Below are 22,599 nucleotides of genomic sequence, written 5' to 3'. Positions count from 1 at the left end.
GTATTATGATTATGATCGCATACATGATTCTCTTCGTGATCTCGCAGTCCATCACAGCGGCGATCGAGTGCAGACCTCTTTCACATTTCTGGGATCAAACCGTCCCGGGGACTTGCATTGATCAATTCCTCTTTTACAAGCTGAGCGGAATCTTGAATATTTTAGGCGATGTTGCAATCATGGTATTTCCATTATATACAGTATGGAATATGCATGCTTCGCTAGCTAAACGTGTGGGAATTGCACTTGTTTTTCTGTCAGGCAGCGTGTAAGTCCTTCCTCTAATTAGCTATGATCATATTGCAAGTCATAATACTAGGGCAGTGGCTTAATTGCGTCGTGTTTTCGGACTGCATCATTCTTTACCTCAGCTCAGCAGTCCGCAGAGGATCCTACGTGTGAGTTTCGTCTTTTTCTAAACTTTCTGTATCGATTTTGTCTATAGGTGACACAGTCACTGATTGAACTCTTATTCTCTAGGGACTGATGTGCCCCTAATGAGCTGGACCATTGTCGAGAGCGGCATGTACACGGCTGCAGCGAGCATTATGCGTCTTCGACCGCTTCTGAGCAAGTTACCAGTTTGGTTTAAGAGGACTAGGACTACGGAGGAGAATAGTGAAGCATCCTTGAGAAAGTATGGAAGGAACAATGGTACTGCGTTAGACCAGTATCCTGGCTTTTCAAGACATCCTCTGAATCACGGACATATTCCACTTGGGTCATTTGAAAGGGATCTCGATCAGGGGATTGTTGAAGATTGAGCTACAGCCGAGACTTAGCTGTGCCGTTCCTCAATAGTAATGATTTCAAGTTTCACTTGGACATATATTATGAAGCTTTTTTGATTGGTATAAAAGTCAATATGTGAGACAAAGAAACGGGAATCAAATTCAAAAATGTCTCGTCGCCTGATAAACACATGCAAAATCGAGGCGTTTTCAGAAACAAGCACCTCGGAAGAGCAGTAAAGCAGGGACAGGGGTGGAAATAAATTAAACAAGTAGAGTAACCATATCATCTGGTGTTTTTGGCTTTGGGTGTTTGTCCCGTTTTGGGGCATATTAGTTGTATCGTATTCTTAGATAAATCGCACTAGGGCCGCGGTACAGCAGCAATCCTCTTACCTTTCTTTTTTATTCATTGCTGATGCACCTTCTTCTCATACTATTCAGTTGTGTATTTCAGATTGCCTCCACATCCGACATACCCGACTCACACGCAAAAACTTACGAAATGGCACCTAACGTCTTCCCGTTACCGGGAGTCGAGCATGGCAAACGTATTCTCACCGCGGTGATCGAACAGCGAGCCAAAAACGATGCTGATAGCGCCTGGATGTCTGTTCCGGTAGACGAGATGAATCTTTCTCTAGGTTACCGGGACATCACTTTCAGGCAACTAGACAATGCTGCCAACCATGCCGCCCACTGGTTGAGTCAGAATCTCCCCGCTTCTGAGCCGTTTCAGAGCTTCGTCTACGCCGGTCCCAAGGATCTACGGTATTCCCTTCTGGCTGTAGCGGCAGCCAAAGTGCAGAAGGTGGTAAGTAAGAATGGCTCTCATATTCAGAAGTTTGAGGAAGAGTGACCGTTATACATAGATGGTACTTATATCACCATTAGTCACGGCAAAGGCCCAGTTGCAGATTTGTGAAAGAATAGGGTGCACGCTTTATCTCAGACCTGTGGAAATGGCTGCTGCTGTGGCAGGAGKCTTGGATGGCATCTCACATATCCAGACTATTACGGTACCGGCTCTGGATCAATTTCTAATTGAAGAAGAAGCTCGCCCGGTAAACTATCGAAAGTCCTGGGCTGAAGGAAAGGACGACCCTTGGTTGGTATTTCACACCTCAGGAACAACGGGTATGACTTATCGAGACGGCCAGCAGAGAGATACGCTCTTGAAGTAACATAATAACTTTGAGAATAGGAAATCCTAAACCCATCATCTATTCACACCAGATGATGGCTGGTGTTGATGTGGCAGCCTCCCTGGACGACGTCGAGGCCACTCACATTCACCAGTACATGCAACGAAGATGGTATACTCCTTTGCCGTCACTACATGTAAGTCAAGCATCACACTAAATGGAAATTCCATACCCTGATCTAGTCAGTTTGTTGGGATGCTCATGGCACTGGCCATGACGACCTTTCTCCATATGACAGCAGTTATTGGACCCTCTCAGCCACCGTCCCCAGAAACCATCGCCGATGTCCTGCGCTACGGATCCGTCGAAGGTGCCCTGCTTCCTCCAGCGCTCATTGATGGCCTCTGCCTCTCCCCTGCCGGCCTCCAAGCCCTTCGAGACCTAAAATATATTCACTATGCTGGTGCCCCGCTGTCCGCGAAGTCTGGAAACCTTCTTATTCCATATGTGCATGTCGTGCCCTGCATTGGCAGCACTGAAGCCGGCGGTTACTTTACAATTATCCATAACATACCAGATGCATGGGATTACGTTTCCTTTCAGAAACATGCGGGAGCCATCTTCGAAAAGCGATTGGGCAACCTGCACGAGCTTGTTTTTGTCCGTGATCCTAACTGTGCAATGCAGCAGATCTTCTCAGTGTATCCAGACCACGATCGATTTGAGACGAAGGATCTGTGGGTTGAACATCCTACTCACAAGGGTCTATGGAAGATTATTGGCCGGAGCGATGATTATGTTTGTTTCTCTCACGGAGATGGCTTACATGCTTCGCTCCTAGAGCCAGAGATTACGGCTCATCCACATGTTAAAAACGCACTAATTGGGGGAAATGGGAGGCCGGGACCAGTGCTTCTTGTGGAGCTTGTTGAGAGTATAGACAATGTCGGAGATCGCAAGGCGCTGATAGAGGGATTGCGCCCTTACGTTGAGAAAGTTAACTCTCAGTGTCATGAATCCGTTCAAATTTCGTTGGAGAGGATTGTCATTGCTTCAAAGGAGAACCCATTTATTACAACAACCAAAGGAAGCGTGGCGAGATTGCAAACCTTGAATTTGTATGAAGACGAGATTGCTGCACTTTTTCCTTAGAGTTCGATGAAGCAAATATTATCCATCCTAAATGTGAATACGAATTGCAGATCCCACTAGAATGGAGTTTCTGTCATCATACTCCTCGTCTCTCTTCACATATCTGTTTATACATATTCACCTATCCTGAAAAATGGGGTCTAAGCAAGTCCAAGACAGACATGAAGATCGAAGATATTACAGCTTGCCCTTCGGGGCCTCTCCCCTCTTCGTCCCAACTGGCATGCGTGCAACCAAGCTCGCCTCCTTCGATAACCTCAGCATGTCGCCATCCGAGTGCCGACTCCGATACTCCGACCAAAATCTCTCATCCGCCAACCACTCATTAAACCACTTCTGAATCCACCTAGCTGCAGTCCCTGAACACCATTCCACGTTCTCAAAAACAAGCATGTGTGATCCATCCTTTAGGATAGCCTTTTCCACCGTCCCAGCCTAAGCCCCTCCACTGCCGCCCACCCCGGTCCCCGTAACACGCATCTTCGCCTCTTGAGCCTCGGGCAAAGAAAGAAAACTCTTCCCACCAAAAACCCATAGCAGACTTGGCCGCAGGAATGGCAAATTTCTCATCGCCGACCAGCACTCTGGTCGAGAGAAGAGATACGGTCGTTCCTTCTCAACATCCCAATCCGGTAGCAATAACCGGTCCATGTGTTCCGGTTCAAGATTCGGTGTAAAATAACTCCATGCCTCCTGATGTTTTGTCGTCGTTAATGTCACGGCTTGCGGGCCGACATTGGGATCTGAAGGATGGTAAAGAGCAGTCGGGACGTTGCGAAGCGCATATTTGAGGTATCTTTCGCGTGCTCGAGGGTCCCATCTCTTCAACCCTTTCGATAAAGACTGTTTGGCCTGATCCGCACTGGGCCAGATGTCCCGGCGGAGACTGGAGTGGAATCCCGGGTTGGGGCCCCCAAAGGAGGCCTCGAGGATCACGGGTTCGAAGAGGATAAGCGTTGAGAGGAGGCGCGGATGGATTATCGACAGGTTTACGCTGTCTCTCGTATTAGATGTTTAGGGTTAGGAAGTGTACAGGGTGGAAGATAAGCATACAGTTGGGCGCAACCCATGCTATGTGCCACCCCGATTAAGGGACGAGGCATCTCGTCGCGAAAATGGTTGATCATGTGGAGGAGATCACGCGAGTGGTCGTACCAGTTGGCTTTATGTCATAATCCTTATTAGCTCTTTATTCTTTCTTTCAGTCGCTCTGCGAGATTATGGATGGCATAAAAAAGTGGAAATGTACTTTGGTCACCCTGTATATGTTCATTAAGTACTCCGCTTGCTCCCTGGTTTGAGATATCTGCTATCCAGATTCCACGTAGATAAATTCCTTTCTGAATCAATTCGGTATATAGGTCCTGCCAGAGGGGCTCGTAAGCTTCCTTTGGAGAACCATTGCCTGGGGACCCGATGATGGTGATTGCATTATCCGGGATTGGAGAAGGGAGGTCGAGGGGAATATATTGTTTTATAGCGATGTGGTGACGGATTTCTTGTTTACCCTTAGTACTGTGCGGGTATTCTCTGATGTGTTGACCAGGGATTATATGGTCGATTATCTGAAACGGAAAAGACATTGTGGTTTTTGTGTGGATGTTGATTGTATGTAGAGGAAACCCGGAGTGGCTGGAGGGATGGCATGTTGTTTCCAACAAAGAGTTGACCGGGAAATAATATCTGTTTATTCCCTGCTTTCCTTCTCTTTGTGCATGTCGAGACAAAGGATGTCGACTTAGCCCCGCAGAATATGTTGGCCCTAGCTCTTTATATGATCTAATCACCCCGGACTATATTGACCTGAACGACGATATATCCAACTACGCGTAATCCAGCGAAAATGACATGCGGCCAAATTACTTTCATTACTTCCACGCCTCGGTTTCTGTTCGACCGTAGCTACGATCTATGATTTGGATCATTACCAGCACCCAGCAGGATCATTACATCGGACGAACCTTGAAAGAAGTAGCTGGATTAAAATCAGACGAGTCAACCGAAAAAAATATACAGCATCCAAAAGAGAGCAAAAAAAAGGGAAAAAAAGATGTTTCGACAAGGGTGTGATTTGAACACACGCTCCCGAAGGAACTAGATTTCTAGTCTAGCCTGTGAAGGGGTCAGTATATTGAAAGGTGATGAGATGAATTGGATGAAACATACGCATTAGACCACTCTGCCACCTTGCCATATGAGGAAATCAATAAATTGGGACAATATCCCAGAAGCTATAACAAAACGAGCCGAGCAAAAAAGAAATACCTACCGACAAAAGTGCGTGTCTTGTAATAGGATTCTATTTTATTCGGGACTATGTGAGAAGAAAAAAACCTCGTAGTGTAAACAAAAAAAGTCATCGACAAGGGTGTGATTTGAACACACGCTCCCGAAGGAACTAGATTTCTAGTCTAGCCTGTAGAAGGATTAGTATATTGGTGGGTGAAGATTCATGGCGAATTAAACGTACGCATTAGACCACTCTGCCACCTTGCCATGGAAATCGATTCCAAGAAATAGCTACATATTTCGCAGTCTTTACCATCATCGTCTTCTTGCAGGCTACGAAATCTGGCTATAGACTTTAAACGTTTGTCTTTTTCAGGCGCGTTCGAAATCCCAAGAAGCATATTGGCTTATTTAAATGATATATATCTACTTTGTGGGTAGGTATGGATAGATATAGGATTAAATTCTATCCTTGATGCCACGCGGTACATGTATTGAACACAGCTGGAGTAGGTCCGTTCCGAAGATATATATCGATGGTGTATTAATTTCTATATTATCCTGACTCCGATCTTCATCATATGGTTAAAATTATCGTACCCCCCAATCCACCATTTAATTCACACGATAGTACGACACCTCGCCGTAATGCAACAATAATAACCAACTTCGTATGGGCTCTATTCGTTAGGATTCGTTCGCATCGAGGTGGAAATCCTATTGAGGTGCTCGATTTCGTAGGAAGGATGAATGAGGACGGTAATCTATTTCGAATTTCTAACCGTTTCGATACACAGCTATCGGTCCTTACTCTAGACTAGTGCCCTTAAACCTCTTAGCAAGACGTTCACTATCCGAGTTTGGGGATGCGGATCTAGACATGAGATGCCGCTGCTTTGGAGCAAGAAAAGGAGAGGGAGAAGGCGACGATGCAGCCGGATTCGGTGCATTGGGTATCCAAGGGCGTTTAAAGGGGCGCTCACCACTCTCCTGAAGAATTGCGACAAGGGTTGCCCATCCACTAGTGTTCACGAGTTGCATGCCTTCCGCAGGGTCATGAGTGGTAGCCACGCGGTAAAGAAGTTTTTCCTCTTCCTGTTTTCTGTTAGTAAGTGATATATTTCTTTCTCGCAGCTGACTTACCGCGTTGAACGTTCCCAATCCTCGAAGGAAAGCAAGAAGATGAAAGTCGGACACTGCGCGAATGGCCTTGTTCGGGTCACCGTGGGCCACCAACTGTCGCGCCAATGTTCGTAGTTCCTGGCTCTCGCCAATAACTTCTCGGTTCTCTATTGGGAATGTACTGTCCACAAAGGTAGGAGACTCTTCCGTGGGAAATCCGTGTGTCAGTGTAACCAAAAGATATTCCACAGGAAAACTGGGTTTCGCGTTCTCCTGAACGTTGGCGCCATACTCATTGATTCTGCGGTAAAAGACTTCGGGGATATATCGTAGCTTGCTACCTAGATCGTCATCTTCCTCGGACTGGACAAGCATGACGGACGGATCGGCCGAGGCTTCAATGATGTCCGCTCTTACCATCTCCACGGCAGAGTTTGATGCTTGGTATGAACTGACAGCGATGGCTCCGTTCTCGTCACCGCTCAAAACACAGGTGACAAAGTTTGACCCGAAGCGTCCTGTCTCACTCCATTTTGTCGCCTTCGGATGCTGGGCCTGTTGTCGTGAAGCAAACACTATTTCCAGTGATGATAGATAGTATGAATCAACGTGGCGTTTGCAGATAACCGACCCATCCCCTTTTCCAGTATCCAGTAGGTCAGTAAAAATCACGCCGACTCTCTGTAATCCACACAGCCGAGCAACCTCGTCTATTTCTGCTTCATTTGTCCATTCATTAAGTGTAATACCGTCGACCTCATCCACTTGCGGAGGCTCGTAGATCGCCTGCACGACTGCTTTGATACCCAAAGGGACTTCTGTGTATTCCTCGTAGGTGCCGTATAAATAACCCAGTCGCTGGGCACCAGATTTGCGCCAAAAGTCTAGTAGTCCGTTGATCAAACTCGGTGACGAAAATTCCACGTGATCTACCATGCGAAATTCCTGCGGTTTCAAGGTGATGGCACTTGGCTGACATTTCGTACATATACCCTCGGGCCACTGTGGATGTCCAGATGGGCAGTCTTTCTTGACACGATAATATGGTTCACTCAGCGGCGGCATGTACGAGCTCTTCAATTCCGGTTTATTCGTCGATGAGTTGATCTTCCGCAGATACGAGTGAAAGGAGAGGTGTTTGATCTTCTTCTCGGCCAGATATTCCGGAGCATAGGGTTCCAGCGGCATGCAGTAGTCGCACATACCCTTGGGTCCATGTCTGCACATCTTGATATCTCGAGGTCGTGGAATTTTTCCATCTTTCTTATCCAAAGCGTTGTCAAGGGCGGACTGCTCGACGACTTCCCATGGATTCTGAATAATGGCAGATGGCGAGGTCGGTCGTGGGGGTAGAGAAATTGTAGGTTGTTGAGGTACGGCAGCTCCGTTGAGGCGTCGCGATTCGGTCGTGACTCCAGCAGGAGGTCGTGCGCGTGCTGCACCGTTCGAAAGTGCAGACTTCTCCTGATATCCTAGAAATAGTTTGTCTCCGTGACTGACGACTATCAGTATCTGTTGTTTTGGCTGGTAACACAAAAAGCTTACGACAACCCAACTCTCTCTATTGAGACGCCATCCAGACTACTTAATAAGCGCTCCTGACCACCGACACCGATGGGTTTATTCGATAAAACGATCGAGTTGGGGTCTGTGTTTTCGGGAAGATGCTCGGCGATCTGATTTCATTTGTGGTTAGTTGGCTCAAGATTTTGTGTGCTGCGGCATGCATATACCTTTGCACTAAGCTCGGTAAACAGCTCTGATGGGTTGACCGTTAACCTGAACTGGCCATTACGGCTCTCGAAACGAAGGACTATCGGCCTCGAGGGGGCCATGGTGGGTGGTTGGCGGTAACTGGGCGGGGTGGGATGAGTAGTGTATCTGAGAGGAAAGTGAGGTAGAGTGTGAGATAGTTGTTTGATACTTTTCAGGCCATATTAAGTCCTAGATGAAAATGAGAACAAAAGATAGAGGGGCGTTATGTTCTGCAAAGACAGAATGATTGATCATCAGTAGAAGGAAGGAAGCAGCCCATAGCTCCAGAGAATCAGTCGTCATAGGCCGGGTTCTGAACTAATCCTAATTCGGATTAGCCACCAAGCTTCTTCCATGGACTTCTTCTGCCAGCTTCACCCAATCTCCACGACTACTTTCATATTCCTAGGTACGCTGGGAAAAACGAATTGAACGTTTATATATTTATTGTGGTATATGGATATGAAAATACATCAATCGTTCAAATTACAACGCATTTGGCGGGMAATCCACAGGGGCCTTCCTTATCCTCCTTGCTATCCTTCTTAGCCGGGGTTTGCGCCGGGGCAGGGCTAGGCTTTGTGGTAGACTCCTTTGCAGATTGCGCTTCTATTTTTTTCTCGGGGGTGCCATCTAGTCACTTGCTGACACGCTCGTAGAAGGACTTGCCCTGGATCTCGGCGATCTCCAACTCCAAAGCGCTGGGTTGACGGCTACCGTCAGAACCGGCCTGTATTCCGTTAGCTGACATTCATTGCGTCCACTGTGAGCGTAAAAGGACTTACGAAAGTACCGGCACCCCAGGGGGAGCCACCGTGGACCTCAGAGAGGTTGGTGAGCTGACCGAAAGCAGTCTTGTATCCAAGAGGGATGAAAGAGAAACCGTGGTGAGCCAAAGTGCTCATGGCAGCAATGGCGGTAGATTCCTGACCACCACCGGGACTGGCAGTGGAGATGAAGAGACCGGCAGACTTGCCCCAGTAGCCGCCAGAGGCCCAGATGCCACCGGTCTTGTCCCAGAAGGCCTTCCACTGAGCGGGGAAGTTTCCGTAACGGGTGGGGATACCGAAGAGGACGGCGTCGTATTGGAGCAGAGTGTCAGGCTCGGCGATGGGGTAGTCGCCTTTGGGGGGAGCGTACATCTTGGTCAAAACCTCCTGGGGGAGAGTCTCGGCGATTCTAAGCAGTTAGCATTGAGTGGCCGCTGAAGTTTTCAAGGATAGCACGAACTGGTAGATGTCGGCCTGACCACCGGCAGCCTCAACACCCTTCTTCTCAGCCTCGGCCAACTTGGCAACGTGGCCATACATGGAGTACTGTATCGGTCAGCTGGTATGTCGATAGGTATCAGATGTAGAATTACATACGAAAACGATAGCGACCTTGGCCATTGTGATGATTGGGTATCAAACTTCGCTTAGTGAAATAAAGGGATTACAATTGAGCTGATATACTGGATAAGAGGAGAAAGGGAGTCTAGACGAGGCGGGGGCAGTGTTTATATACCTTCGACTGAGACCAAAGAGGAGCTTCTCGATAACAACCCCACCACTGCCTGGAATGTTATCAAGACGAGTTCTGATTGGTTGTGTAGACAGGCACGGAAGCTTACAAAATCCTTACAAAGCACTAATCTCTTTTGAGACGCAGATTATCGAGCGATATTTCCGTTGGTTTGCTGCTTCTTTTGACGTATATCCGCGTTGCATGCAGATTTTGATTTCTAAGACATGACAATCATGACCAAGCGTCATTGCGCAGCGGGATAATTACTTTAGCCTTTAGGGATCGCCGTATTAAATAATCATCGTTGCATAAAGATGATGCTAAAATGAAACAAAGGGCTTCTATGTTTATTTAGAATGGCACTTTACGTAATGATCATGCTTAATCTGATAATATTCAAGAAATCGACTTCTAGATACAAACGCCAAAGCTACCCGGGTATATCTATGCATATCATAACATCCAAATTAAAAGACAAACTACATGCCTCGACCCCGACCTCGTCCTCTGTACCGCATAAACCCACCCCGACCACGCTCACTCCTCCATTGCTGCTGTCGCTCCTCTTCCCGCTCCTGTTCTTCTCGGATCAGAGCCCGCTCCCTCTCCAAATCTTCTTCCGTCTTCTCAACCCGTATCTGCGGTTTGGGCAGATTGTCCGACCACCGTGCATGAGCACCGTGTTGGCACGATCTCCCATCAGGACAGAAGCCAGCTAGATAAAACGGACACAGGCTTTGACGAACATGCTGCTTTGCGCAAATAGGTCCTAGTGGACAAAAGCCCCGTTCGTAATGTTCACAACGAGGTAATCGAGCCGTTTCACGCACATGATGATATAGACAATCCTCGCCGTTGGGGCAGTATCCGGAGCGCGAGAAGGATGCGCACTCGGGCATGCGCCGTAGGTTGTATTCGTGTAGATATTCGCATTTGAAGCCCTTCTTGCACAGACCCTTGAGGAAATGTTTGCAAACTAGGGAGCCGTGGGTGACGGATGGCGCGAGACCGGATGCGTTTGTGGATGATGTTGTCACTCGAGAAGGCGTGGGATGGCGGTCGGGACAGGTTGGACCAAGAGGGCAGTGGCCTTCTTTGAAGGCTTTGCAGACGGGCACGTCGGTGGCGAGGCCGAAGCCGAATGTTTTGCGGAGGTAGGGGGTGAAGGAGAAGTCATAGTGGGGTGGTGGATGGGATGCGTCGGCAGTGAGCAGCCGGTTTACGACTGATTGTACGTCTGTAGCCATGTTGTAGAGATGAGTGTTTGTGAGATGATTAAAAGTGAAGATCGAGGAAGCTATGTCAGAGCTGTTGGTTAGCTATGACGCTAAGCCGTACCTGGAACGGATTTACATACTTCCATCCGCCGAATATCTAGGGTTAGGGTTAAAACTATATGATAATTTGTACCACGTGACATCAAGGGTTAACATCCTCTTTGTTGCACCCTTGTTGACAAGCCTAAATACCTCATGAATGTCATACATTACAAGAAGTCTCTGCCTAATTATTTCCCCAGATTGATGCTGGCATTTCACGGTGACAGGCGACAGCGCCTGCCGTCTAACCGCTTTGGCACAAGTCCATCCTAGTGTCCAGACTAGCTGCAGACTCAGAGTCTCAGTGGCCAGTCGTAAGATCTTAACGACTCGTATCCGTGGGGTGCATGGTCCTACAGCGACTACTACGTAGACGTCTGGAACTGACTTGCAATGACCTTGCGACGATGACTAGGGCAACCGACTATCGGAGCGAGAACAGAGAGAATGATGCGCTGGACTTGTCGTGTGCTGTGTTCCCTATCCAGAGTATGAGCAGTGAATTATCCAGGCAAGCGCGCAAAACGAACATCAGCTAATGCAGGTCATGGTCCAACCCCGCCCCAAACAAGTTCACCGTGGTGGATTCATTGGAGAAGAAGAAAATTTTTTCGCTCAATGACCTGCCAATCAGTGCGATGCATTATCAAACAGTCTGACTTTTAAGATTTACGACTCGATAGTTATTGTACCAGTTGGACACAGACAGGGCACTGAGGCAAGACGAAAAGGGTAACCCGCTTGGACCGCCGCTCGGCATGCGATTGGGCGGGCGACAAGCAAGAGTATCTCGTGACCTTTTCCTAGCATCATTCCTGCACCTGCTAGCATCTTCATCTCGGACTCCTCTCCCGCCTTCTTCATTCGACTCTGGCCGTATTGGCTACGTAATATCCAGCCCGGATCGGCACGATCTGGATTCGTTTTGCGGAGTGCGCTGCATGATACATGATCTAATCAAATATGGATAGTTAGACGTGTACCTCTGGTCGAGGCTTAGCTGCAGTCGCCCGGCCCCTCTTCTCGTGAGGCGTCGCGTCAGTGTACACTTTAATAGGCTTTAATGGGCTGGTAGTGGATCATGTTCAATGTTCCTGTCTACTCGAATGTATTGTCAAGATCATGAAGCATCGGAGTTGAGTTGATGATGTGGACGACCGGATGTGTACATGGATGTGACAATGTATGTATGCAGAGAGCAGAATAGGAAGAATAACGAAAGCAGAATAGAGTCATTAAACAGAACCGCTGTATACATAGTAACGACGTCAAGTACAAGGCCAGAGATCAGAATACCCACTTCCCCATCTGGGTGCCTGCTTCCTTCCTGCCGCCATCCCAGTCGCCTCTTTCCCTGTGCTACGACCTTTGCTTCTCTTCTTCCTTTTTCTCCTTTTCTCTTCTCTCCATCTCACCCACAACCTCATTGTTCATTTCCTCTCAACGCCGACCTGCTCATCCATCAACTCTCGCTGTATCCCCGCATTCGCCGAGCCGTTGCATGTGGCACCTATACAATGCGAGATCTGCCTCCATATATCGAATACTAATCCTCAGTCATAAGACCTCTGACTGAAAAATTTCCCGAAAGAATTCGCCTCCTTTTATTTCGCCCACAACACCTATGTATTCGTTTATGACCCCATCCTTTTCAGCTCCCAACAATGTCTGGTCAGCACCTGCACTAAACAATCCGTCCTCTACCACGCCGCCGTCTGCTTTTGCTTCTTCCAGCTCTGCAGCATTAGATATTCCGATCTATGCAAATGCCGCTTATTATCCGAATTGGAGGATTTACAAAAAACAAGCTCCGTCCTCGCTAAGGCTGGGGTTTGTTTCTCACGTGTTTTATGCATTTGCTTGGTACGTAGCTACAATAATTCATCTGATATTGCTGATATAGGCTAATGTACGCAGGGTCAAAGAAGATGGAACAGTATATGTAAGTCACTTCTCTTGACGTTCGGATCCTTTTATCTGATTCAAACAGCTCAGCGATGAGTGGGCAGACTCACAGATGCCCGTCGACGGGACAGAGGGGTGTCTCCGCGCTTTCATTCAGCTCAAACAGCAATATCCACAGTTGAAAGTCATCCTGTCAATAGGAGGCAGCGGCAAAGGCAGCGAGAACTTTGCAAAGGTAGCTACAAGTCCGGCGGCAGTTGCAAATTTTGCGTACAGTGCTCGTGCTTTGGTCGACCAGTTCGGGCTGGATGGAATAGATGGTACGGCCTCAGCTGACCAACACAGGTGGATCAAAAAGCTAATACGAGGCAGTCGATTGGGAACATCCTTCGGACATCCAGCAAGGCGAGGGTTTTGTCTATCTATTGTCACAGCTTCGAAACGCCCTACCTAGTCCGCGTTATACTGTGACCTGTGCATTGCCAGCCGGAGAATGGGCTCTGAAATATATCAACCTGACTGTGGCCCAGCAGTACGTGGACTTGTTCATGATCATGTGTTATGATTTCTCGGGACCGTGGCTCGATCGAACAGGGCACCAATCTCAGCTATACACACCATCGGATCCATACAGTGCAGCGGCGGCTGTTTCCTGCCAGTCGGCAGTTACATACATACTGAGTCAAAATGTGCAGTCAAACAAGATACTAATGGGTATTCCAGTCTATGGTCGATCTTTTGTTGGGGCCGACAACGTCAATGAGCTGTATTCTGGGACAGATGGCGATGACGGTGTCTTTGATTACTGCGATCTGCCGCGACCAGGAGCAAAAGAAATTTACGACGAGTCAATTGGTGCAGCATACTGCACAGGAGGGTCAGATGGCGGCTTCGTGTCGTACGACACCCCACAAACGGTGGAACAAAAGGCAAAGTTCGTGACCCATACGAGACTCGGCGGGTTGTTCTACTGGCACATCACGGCGGATAAGCGAGGAGTCAACAGTTTGCTCGAAACAGGGTACAACACGCTTCACGATTTGTGATATAGCAATGATGATCGATGTATAAATAACGGGTCGGTACGATTCTTCAAAAAAAGTTGGTGTGGATGATTATCGTTATGATTATTTTTACACGGAGGCTTTGTGACTCAAAAGCATTATGTGCGATACGAATGCATGCCATGATATACGTATGACATATACCTGGATATGAATCGTAGTAAGATAAAAGTATAAAATTGTGTAAAACCAGATTGGCAGAAGGAGCATATTGTGAGAGCTCACGATGTATACTGGTACAGGTCCGACGAATCAGATCACGGATGGCGTGCTATACCATGCCGATGGCATCACGTGGCTCAATCTGCATCTGGGGTCAAAACGTGGAGAAGCTCCTGGTTTACTTCTCAATAAATACGCAATAGTACGATACTGCTGTAATGAGTCAAGAAGCTCGAGTCCGCAAACGCATTCCGACATCTTGCAAACGTTGCCATCGACGGAAGCAGCGCTGCGTGGGCTTTCCGACTTGTTCTAGCTGCGAGGTCGCCGGCCAACCATGCACTCGAGCAGAGACTGCACCGTCATGGCACCACGCAATGTCGAAGGGAGCGCTGGTGCGACGGATCGAAATGCTGGAGGCGCAGCTGGCTGAACGGCAGCCCGGTGATGAACGGCTAACACCGGCGTCGGGAACTGTGCATCATGCTTCTAGCCCTAAAGAAAACATCATCTCCTTGACTGCTATAATGAGCAGCGATAATCCGCAAGAAAATCAGTCTTATTTTGGACCGTCATCAGGCTTATCCATGGCGAAGAGCCTAGACTGGTTCATTCATGATACTGTCTTGACGAGATCTATCCCCGTCTCAGCGAGCATTATGGCACCTACCGTCGAACCCTTCGATCAGACCGTATTGCACAGAGCGAAACCACCGGGTGATGAGGAGGGATCGAGGCTGCTCGATGCCTACTTTTCAAAGACCCATATTCGCTTTCCCTTTCTAGATCGCGCACAGATTTTAAAACTTCATGCAGAAAGATATCAATCGCTGGAGGATAGCCCAGAGGGTAGTTATAGACAGTTCAAACTGTTCATGGTCTACGCAATTGGGGCTACCGTTCTCCAAATGACTCAAAACCACAACACAACAACAACATCACCATCACCGTCCCCTCCCAGCACGTATTTGACGACAGCGTTAAGTTTCGAATCTAGTCTCCGTGATTCATTCTCGCTCGCCGGCTTGGAGGCAATCATGTTACTGGTTATGTATCATCTACGGCTTTCGTCGCCGTCCAAAGTGTGGTACATGTTGGGTCTGGCTATGCGGATCAGCATTGATCTCGGTCTTCATCGTGAACTTCACTACCGCAATATTGGGCGTGACGAGGCTCAGAGAAGACGGCGATTGTTCTGGAGTGTCTATTTGGTCGAAAGGTATATTTCCTGGTCGCTCGGTCGTCCGTTTAACATAGCTGAGGAGGAGATTGATGCTGGTATTCCGGCTGATCTGGGTGATCACCTGGCCGATGATGATGTTGTTGTTGCAAATTCTATACAGAGTCCACCCGACCCGCATAGTCAAGGAAACTGTTTGCGTAGGTTCATTGCGTGTATTCGATTGTCGCGAATCGCATCCGTCGTTCACACCCGCATCTATCGAGTCGATAGGGACATCTCAACTCTGCTACCAGAGATCGATCCATTGATGAACGATTTGCAGCAGTTCGAGAAGCAACTACCACATCTAGCACCAGACGACGATGACTTTGTGCGTATGCATCTCAATAACTCGGTACGAGTCGTGCTGCAACCTTTTCTGGCAATACTGCCTTCGGCAGATAGTCGGATTCAGACGTGTCTCGCTGCTTCTGGGCGGATGTGTCAGCTTTTCAAGAAGTCAAGACAGACAGACTCTTCGGCGGGACACTCTTTCCTACTAGCCAATTCGATCTTTATGGCTGGGCTGACGATGTGGTTCGTTCTTTATCATTTGAATATTTTGGCTTTCCTGTTAACGCAGATACCAGTTTCTGTCTCTTCCGGTCCCCGTCCCTTTGGTCGATTACTGTCGCGAACGATATACGCGCCTGCTCCTCGGCCATGTTTTTCATGTCAGAACGCAATCTATCTTTGAGCAAGTACCGCGATAGCCTGGAAACTATCATCAATCGCGTCATGGAATTCGTAGACCAGAACCAAGAAGCTACAACCACTCGCCCCTCGTTCGACTTTTTCGCAAGTGTCGTGCAAGCTGGCGGTTCTGGAATTCCTTCTATCGATTCAGAACCGTGGTCTGATTTGGGGGATTGGTTCGGGCTTCAGAATACTTTTGGTGTGCATGCAGATGATCTCTGAAAGAGTAGAAATTCAGTTCATCTTCTCACAATTTAAAAGTTTCATTTAATGTATATCACGTCTATCATAGCCATACAAATTTTCATCGCAACGACAAGTAGCTGGTCACTATTACTGGTGATATAGATTTATAGATGCGCAGGAGATAACAAGTCCACAATTCCCAAATCCTCACGTCTCGACTTACTCTCGGGATCAAAATAGGGCACTTCACCCACACCCACAGCTCGGTTGCCGCTCCTGGGACCGAATCCTTCATGATCTCCTGTAGCTGTATGGAAGACACTTCGATTGTCCCAAATTGCTGGATTTTCGTGGACTGGTTAGTGCACGTTTGTGGAAATGCGAAAATAAATGAAATAGACATACCGATGTCGTTTGGTTGCTGCCACTTTAGTCGAACTTGAAGGTCATGGCCGAATGTGATGAGATCATTAAAGTATTGGAGCATGTTTTGACTTTCTCTACGGCTTAGGCCGTTTATGTGTGTTGCGAAGGATCCTGAATGAAAGTTTGTGAGCTATAATGCCTGGCTGGATGTGGAAGGGTGCTGCACATACCAATTGGGAAAACGGATTTCCATCCTGTAATTGGGTTGGTGCGTACGACCTGCAAAATAAGTGTCAATGGGTGCCCTTAAGGTTAAAAATAACCAAGTTCTTGAGGTATCCAAAAGGGAACCAACCGGATGGATAGCCTCCAAGTCACTTCCCACGTTCAACGGCGATCCTCTCTCCCCGGTATACATCTCAAATTTGCCGGACTGCGCAATCCGCTTGAAACCCTCCCCCTGAAACTCCGCCGTCAGGMCCTCGACAAATTTCCGGTACGGCTTGCTTAGCCGATCATAGACCTCGTAGCCACTAGCCCACAGCGTATCCCCTCCCGTACTCGGTAACTGCGTAAGTCGCAAGGAGGAGAAATCGGCGGGGGCTTTCTCAAATGCAATATCGCTGTGCCATACGGCGGCCAGGCGCGTGTAATCAGATCCCTTGTAGAGCGTCTTGCGGCCTTCGGAGCTGATGGTGCTGATTTGAGGATCTGGGTCGCCAAATTCGCGCTTGTCGTTTGTGACGGGATGGATGTGTAGGCCATGTGAAGGGGGACGGGTGGTGAGAGAGCCCATGCGGGTGATGAGGAGCTTTTGGAGGTCGTTGGTGAGATTGTCCTGGGCGCGGAAGAAGACGACGCCCCTTTCTGCGACTGTTTCAACTCATTACTTGCTGTTACTCAGTAAATTATGAAAGGGTAGTTACCCATCACAGCTAAATCTCGGATTCTTTGATCCGCATCAGGATGGTGGAGGATGTCGTCCACGATGTTGCATGATCCCTTTTCAAATTCGTTCCCAATTACAGGAGTGACCAAGACTGGATTGAAGGTATCCAGCGATCCTGAGGAATGAATTCGGTTTGTTGCACTCATGTTGTCGAGTTGTTCTAATGGTTCATATGGCTGAAGAAGACAACACTTCAATGTTGGAGCTAAACGACACCTTTGTAATGGCTGTGTGCAATGATAAGGTTATATTCACCTGATTATGTGGTCCATCGACCTTTGCAGTTCGGTTTTCAACATCTTTGATTCGAGTCGTTGGCATAGCTGATCGGATTTCGGCGTTAAGTAAGAAAAAACGATGATTGCTACATGGCATGACCGAGGCAGTTCCAGTTTCCAAGCCAACTCATACATTGCGGGATTAGTAATTTGATTGCTATTAATTTGAATTGACGACAAGTGCGTGGGAACCGGCGTTTATACTGCGCAAGGTAGCTTGTTGTCCCTGGCATAGTAAGCTTAACGCCGATATCCGATACAGCTTCAACAAGCCGTCCCACCCACTCCACCTTTGATATTATCGTTGACCTGTTGCAATAACATAGATAGAAAGTCAATAGCTCCAATTCAAGAAGTCGTCATTCAAGCTCTCAATCACGTAGTCAGAAACGAGCTGATATAACTGCATACAACTCGCTTCCCGTCAAGTCGTAGAATAGTATGCTTCTTCCAAAATAACTAAATCCTGAGTTCACTCGGACTCCAAAATCCAATATGTCCGACGTAACTGACGACAAGGAAACGCACGCTATAGGACTTAGTGAAGATGCCCGCGATGACGACCTCAACTTCAACCCGTCGCAGCAGCGCAACATCGTCCACCGGGTTGACCGACGATTGATCGTGATGCTCGGATTCCTGCACATGACCTCGTTGATTGACCGTGGCAACATCGGTACGGCTGCAGTCGCAGGAATGACTAGTGAATTGCATCTTGTTGGGGCGCGATATGTGGGTAGCTACTTCGGTATTCTCGAAGCAAAAGGCATTGCTCATTGACAAATCATAGAACATAATCGCGGTTGCATTCTTTCCAACTTATATATGCCTACAGCCTTTTGGCCCCGTTATGATACGAAAGATTGGTCCTGTGAATTACTTGACGGGCGTCTGTTTTCTTTGGGGAGTTGTCATGGTGCGTTCATTTACCAGAAACATGCTTGAGAAAGGCGATGGCGTACTGACAGATAGCTGTATTCGAGTAGCTATGTGGTGGCTTCGTCAAAGTCTGGTCTCAGATGGTTGGGATTCGGATCATCATTGGCGCATTGGAAGCTGGCTTCTTTCCTGCATCTCTCTATTTAATCGCAACGTGGTATACGCGATATGAAATTCAAAAGCGATATGCCATCTTCTACTTGCTTGGATGCGTTGCTGCTGCATTCACTGGGCTTCTATCGTACGGAATAACATTTATGGTACTACCCCTTTCTCGAATGTGGAAAAGTGCGTTATCTGACGGTGACTACTCCAGCACGGTCTAGGAGGTCTCACGGCCTGGCGATGGATATTCGTCATCCAAGGCCTGCTCACATGCACAATCGCGACAGTCGGTTATTTCGTCCTCATAGATTTTCCAGACAAAATGATGAGTCGCAAGCAGAAACTCTTCTCCCAAACAGAATACGAATTCATCATTCAGCGTATTGAGCACGACCGCTCAGACACGACAGTCGAATCATTCAATCTACGGCGATATTTGGCCGCTGCACTAGACCTCAATATCTGGTTATTCGGCTTCATCTACTTCTCCACCACGACCACGGCATACGCGATTTCTTATTTTCTGCCTATAATATACCAACGCGGGATGGGATTTTCGACGGGAACTTCTCTATGCCTATTTGCGCCTCCATATGCCGCTGCGGGCATTGTGATGTTTGCTACTTCGTGGATTGGGGATAGATATCGGATTCGTGCGCCGCTGATCATCTTTAATGCTCTTCTTACTATAATCGGACTCCCGTTGATGGTATGTCCTTCTTTTGTCTCCTAACAAGCGAGAAAGAAGCTGTTGATTGTGCTAATGGGTAAAAATAAGGGTTTTGCAAAAGGTAATACACCGCGTTTAGTGGGCGCATTTCTGACCACGATAGGCGCAAACTCCAATGTCCCAGCCGCGATGGCATACCAGGTAAGCGGTTTGAAGCTGATATGTTTTCATCAAAGCTGACGTGCCATATATAGGCAAACAACGTCCGCGGTCAGTGGAAGCGAGCCATGTGCAGTGCTGTGTTTGTCGGGCTGGGAGGATCCGGCGGAATGACAGGATCGTTGATTTTTCGATCTCAGGATGCGCCGACATATCATCCAGGGATTCTGACGTGCATTGGGCTATCTGGGCTAATCGTGGTATTGACTTGTCTGCTCTCCATCCGCCTTCATCGACAGAATCTGAAGGTTGATCGGGGAGAATTGGTCATTGAGAATCTCCCTGGATTTAAGTACACCCTGTGATAATGTCTACCACTGCCATTTGACAAGTACAAACCCCCAAAATGAGCGTTCCAGAAACAGTTTGCCCGATAGGATATTTTATGCTCTTGTTAGTTCCAAATATCAAGTTCGGATTCCGTCTTTGCTTGAGTAGAACACATCTAATATAGCTCGCTACCGAATTTAAGAGAAGCGTTGCAAATTAAAAATGTGAGCATATGAGTAGATAGCAAGATATATCTGTATACCCATTACTGAGCCTGACGCAATTCCGTGTCGTCGGCTTTCGGCGATATCGGCGTGGAGTCATACAGCACGCGATAATCTAACTCATGGTATAAAGGGCCCTTTTGGAAATTCTGCGTCTACTCCTTCGATACTCAGATAAATGATAGCGCCGCAAAGCAATGGCACAGAAATTCCACCCCTCTTTCACGGATAAAACCGACTACGAAAGCTCTTCGCGAGGTTTCATTGGCAGCCTCAAACCATGCATTATCCAAGCACCCGATGGCCGCATTGTATTCAACAACGAAAATTATTCCTTCCTCCACGATGCCGAATGCCCTTCCACGTGCAACCCTAAGCTGTGGCGTCAAAGCCAACTCACGGCCATGCACGGCTTATTTGAAGTCACAAGCGGCATATACCAAGTGCGCGGGTTCGATTTGGCAAATATGACACTCGTGGAAGGTGAGCGCGGGGTGCTCGTTGTTGATCCTCTTACTTCTGTGGAATGCGCAAAAGCAGCTCTTGGTCTTTACAGACAACATCGAGGCGACAGGAAAGTCACAGGTGTGATTTATTCTCACTCGCATGTTGATCATTTCGGTGGCGCGCAAGGTGTCATTCCGAATGACATATCGGAGAGTAGTGCAATGATCCCCATCATCGCCCCGCAGGGGTTCATGGAAGAAGCTACAAGCGAGAACATCTACGTGGGCCCTGCAATGAGCCGACGTGCTGTTTACATGTATGGTACACGACTGCCCCAAGGTCCGACAGGACAGGTGGGATGCGGAATCGGCTCTGCAGTATCTACCGGAACGAGGTCTCTGATCCCTCCGAATGACCTCATCTTGAATACGGGGGAAGAGAGAACAATTGATGGCATCCATATAGAGTTTCAGCTTGTTCCAGAAACCGAAGCACCTGCCGAAATGAACTTTTTTTTCACGAAGCATCGTGCCCTGTGTATTGCTGAGTGTGCTACGCACAGTCTGCACAACGTAATTACGTTGCGTGGCGCCTTGGTGAGAGATGCAAAGGCCTGGGCTAAATACCTCGATGAGTCGTTGGTGCTATACGGAGAACGAACAGACGTTCTTTTCTCAGGCCACAATTGGCCGACATGGGGTCAACAAGAGTGCAGCCGACTGATAGCCGAACAGAGGGATCTATATGCGTATCTGCATGACCAGACAGTGCGGATGATGAATATGGGCATGACGGGGATTGAGATTGCAGAGATGCTGACACTTCCCGAGGCTCTGCAAAAGGCGTGGCATACGCAAGGGTTTTACGGGTCGGTGAGCCATAATGTCAAAGGGATTTATCAGCGTTATATGGGCTGGTTCGATGGGAACCCGGCTCATTTATGGGAGTATCCCCCACGGGAAAATGCTAGCCGGTATGTTGCCTGTATGGGAGGGATTGATGAGGTCGTTCGGAAGGCCGAAAAGTACATTTCGGAAGGCGATTTGCGGTTTGCAGCGACGTTGTTGGGTCACGCCATAGCAGCGGATTGCCAACATGAAAAGACCAGAATCTCTTTAGCCCATGTGTTTGAGCAGCTTGGATTTGGCGCGGAGAACTCGACATGGCGCAATTTCTACCTTTCGGAGGCTCAGAACCTTCGAGCGCCGTATGATTATAGCAGATCTCAACGGCAAATTGGTCAAGGATTTAGTAGAAGCCAGTCAGTTGAGCAATGGTGGGCCTTACTATCAGTTCAGTTAGACGGACCAAAGGTCGAAGGTGAAAAGTTCATTATCGATGTTCAGATAAGTGATGAAAAGGAATGGAGATTAATCATGAGCAATGGAGCTTTGACCTATAGGCCAAAGACTACGACATGTGTTGGGGAGACTGCCGGTCTCGTCGTTTTCGTGGATAAGGATTCTTTGTGCCGAATTTTGAATAGACGAGCAGATTTGGACATGCTAAGTTGTCAAGGTGATCAAGAGATGTTGTTAAAGCTACTTGCCGCAACGGTGCCTTTGACAGAGAGCAGATAATTCTACTACAATATCAGGTAGAAACCCAATGTTTTGTCAGGACATCGTGTACTTTCTGTAAAGCAGCAAATAATTGGCTAGTTCGCATTTTCCAATGGGCTGGCTCGCGCTTTGAGGATCAAAGCATCACGTGTGATATAAATTCACAAATGAGATTTAGGTGTGTATGATATGTACGCGGATTCCGACTCGAAGGAGTAGAGGATAGGTACAAGACCGGAATAGGAAGTGACATCACGCATGAGTTTTATATACTCCAGTTATTGTAGATGAACCCAGAACTGTACGACACAAACCATATCTATCACTTACGTCACTCACTCTTTATCGAGGCCAACTGAGCGACGCTCTCTTTTAA

General features: G+C 47.8%; 9 protein-coding genes across 9 annotated transcripts; 5 read left to right on the top strand and 4 right to left on the bottom strand.

Annotated features, from left to right (window-relative positions):
- Nucleotides 1–1,236: 1,236 nt before the first annotated feature.
- BHQ10_005399 (uncharacterized protein) lies at nucleotides 1,237–3,028 on the top strand (the record flags this gene model as incomplete). The annotated part of the gene is made up of 4 exons (XM_040877870.1): nucleotides 1,237–1,545; nucleotides 1,604–1,868; nucleotides 1,936–2,072; nucleotides 2,123–3,028. 4 exons carry the CDS (start codon nucleotides 1,237–1,239, stop codon nucleotides 3,026–3,028), a joined length of 1,617 nt encoding a protein of 538 aa, XP_040733903.1.
- A 435-nt stretch (nucleotides 3,029–3,463) lies between these two features.
- Nucleotides 3,464–8,214, bottom strand: BHQ10_005398 (uncharacterized protein; the record flags this gene model as incomplete). Its single annotated transcript, XM_040877869.1, has 6 exons — nucleotides 3,464–4,022; nucleotides 4,082–4,190; nucleotides 6,241–6,352; nucleotides 6,401–7,874; nucleotides 7,925–8,055; nucleotides 8,113–8,214. 6 exons carry the CDS (start codon nucleotides 8,212–8,214, stop codon nucleotides 3,464–3,466), a joined length of 2,487 nt encoding a protein of 828 aa, XP_040733902.1.
- A 557-nt stretch (nucleotides 8,215–8,771) lies between these two features.
- BHQ10_005397 (uncharacterized protein) lies at nucleotides 8,772–9,525 on the bottom strand (the record flags this gene model as incomplete). Its single annotated transcript, XM_040877868.1, has 4 exons — nucleotides 8,772–8,864; nucleotides 8,920–9,313; nucleotides 9,365–9,450; nucleotides 9,502–9,525. The coding sequence occupies 4 exons, from the start codon at nucleotides 9,523–9,525 to the stop codon at nucleotides 8,772–8,774; spliced, it is 597 nt and encodes a 198-aa protein (XP_040733901.1).
- A 594-nt stretch (nucleotides 9,526–10,119) lies between these two features.
- On the bottom strand, nucleotides 10,120–10,887 carry BHQ10_005396 (uncharacterized protein; the record flags this gene model as incomplete). Its single annotated transcript, XM_040877867.1, has 1 exon — nucleotides 10,120–10,887. The coding sequence occupies one exon, from the start codon at nucleotides 10,885–10,887 to the stop codon at nucleotides 10,120–10,122; it is 768 nt and encodes a 255-aa protein (XP_040733900.1).
- A 1,696-nt stretch (nucleotides 10,888–12,583) lies between these two features.
- Nucleotides 12,584–13,910, top strand: BHQ10_005395 (uncharacterized protein; the record flags this gene model as incomplete). The annotated part of the gene is made up of 4 exons (XM_040877866.1): nucleotides 12,584–12,822; nucleotides 12,877–12,901; nucleotides 12,950–13,184; nucleotides 13,237–13,910. The coding sequence occupies 4 exons, from the start codon at nucleotides 12,584–12,586 to the stop codon at nucleotides 13,908–13,910; spliced, it is 1,173 nt and encodes a 390-aa protein (XP_040733899.1).
- Nucleotides 13,911–14,308: 398 nt separating this feature from the next.
- BHQ10_005394 (uncharacterized protein) lies at nucleotides 14,309–16,230 on the top strand (the record flags this gene model as incomplete). The annotated part of the gene is made up of 2 exons (XM_040877865.1): nucleotides 14,309–15,849; nucleotides 15,903–16,230. 2 exons carry the CDS (start codon nucleotides 14,309–14,311, stop codon nucleotides 16,228–16,230), a joined length of 1,869 nt encoding a protein of 622 aa, XP_040733898.1.
- Nucleotides 16,231–16,358: 128 nt separating this feature from the next.
- On the bottom strand, nucleotides 16,359–17,655 carry BHQ10_005393 (uncharacterized protein; the record flags this gene model as incomplete). Its single annotated transcript, XM_040877864.1, has 5 exons — nucleotides 16,359–16,549; nucleotides 16,600–16,731; nucleotides 16,791–16,839; nucleotides 16,916–17,433; nucleotides 17,487–17,655. 5 exons carry the CDS (start codon nucleotides 17,653–17,655, stop codon nucleotides 16,359–16,361), a joined length of 1,059 nt encoding a protein of 352 aa, XP_040733897.1.
- A 627-nt stretch (nucleotides 17,656–18,282) lies between these two features.
- Nucleotides 18,283–20,025, top strand: BHQ10_005392 (uncharacterized protein; the record flags this gene model as incomplete). Its single annotated transcript, XM_040877863.1, has 6 exons — nucleotides 18,283–18,519; nucleotides 18,578–18,703; nucleotides 18,774–18,986; nucleotides 19,043–19,540; nucleotides 19,610–19,702; nucleotides 19,756–20,025. 6 exons carry the CDS (start codon nucleotides 18,283–18,285, stop codon nucleotides 20,023–20,025), a joined length of 1,437 nt encoding a protein of 478 aa, XP_040733896.1.
- A 593-nt stretch (nucleotides 20,026–20,618) lies between these two features.
- Nucleotides 20,619–22,241, top strand: BHQ10_005391 (uncharacterized protein; the record flags this gene model as incomplete). The annotated part of the gene is made up of 1 exon (XM_040877862.1): nucleotides 20,619–22,241. The coding sequence occupies one exon, from the start codon at nucleotides 20,619–20,621 to the stop codon at nucleotides 22,239–22,241; it is 1,623 nt and encodes a 540-aa protein (XP_040733895.1).
- Between the last annotated feature and the right edge of the window lie 358 nt (nucleotides 22,242–22,599).

Source organism: Talaromyces amestolkiae, assembly GCF_001896365.1.
Source record: "Talaromyces amestolkiae strain CIB chromosome Unknown scaffold9.1, whole genome shotgun sequence".
In the NCBI taxonomy this organism is placed as follows: domain Eukaryota; kingdom Fungi; phylum Ascomycota; class Eurotiomycetes; order Eurotiales; family Trichocomaceae; genus Talaromyces; species Talaromyces amestolkiae.
Note: the sequence above shows the minus strand (reverse complement) of the source record. Positions and strands in the feature narration are given on the sequence as shown.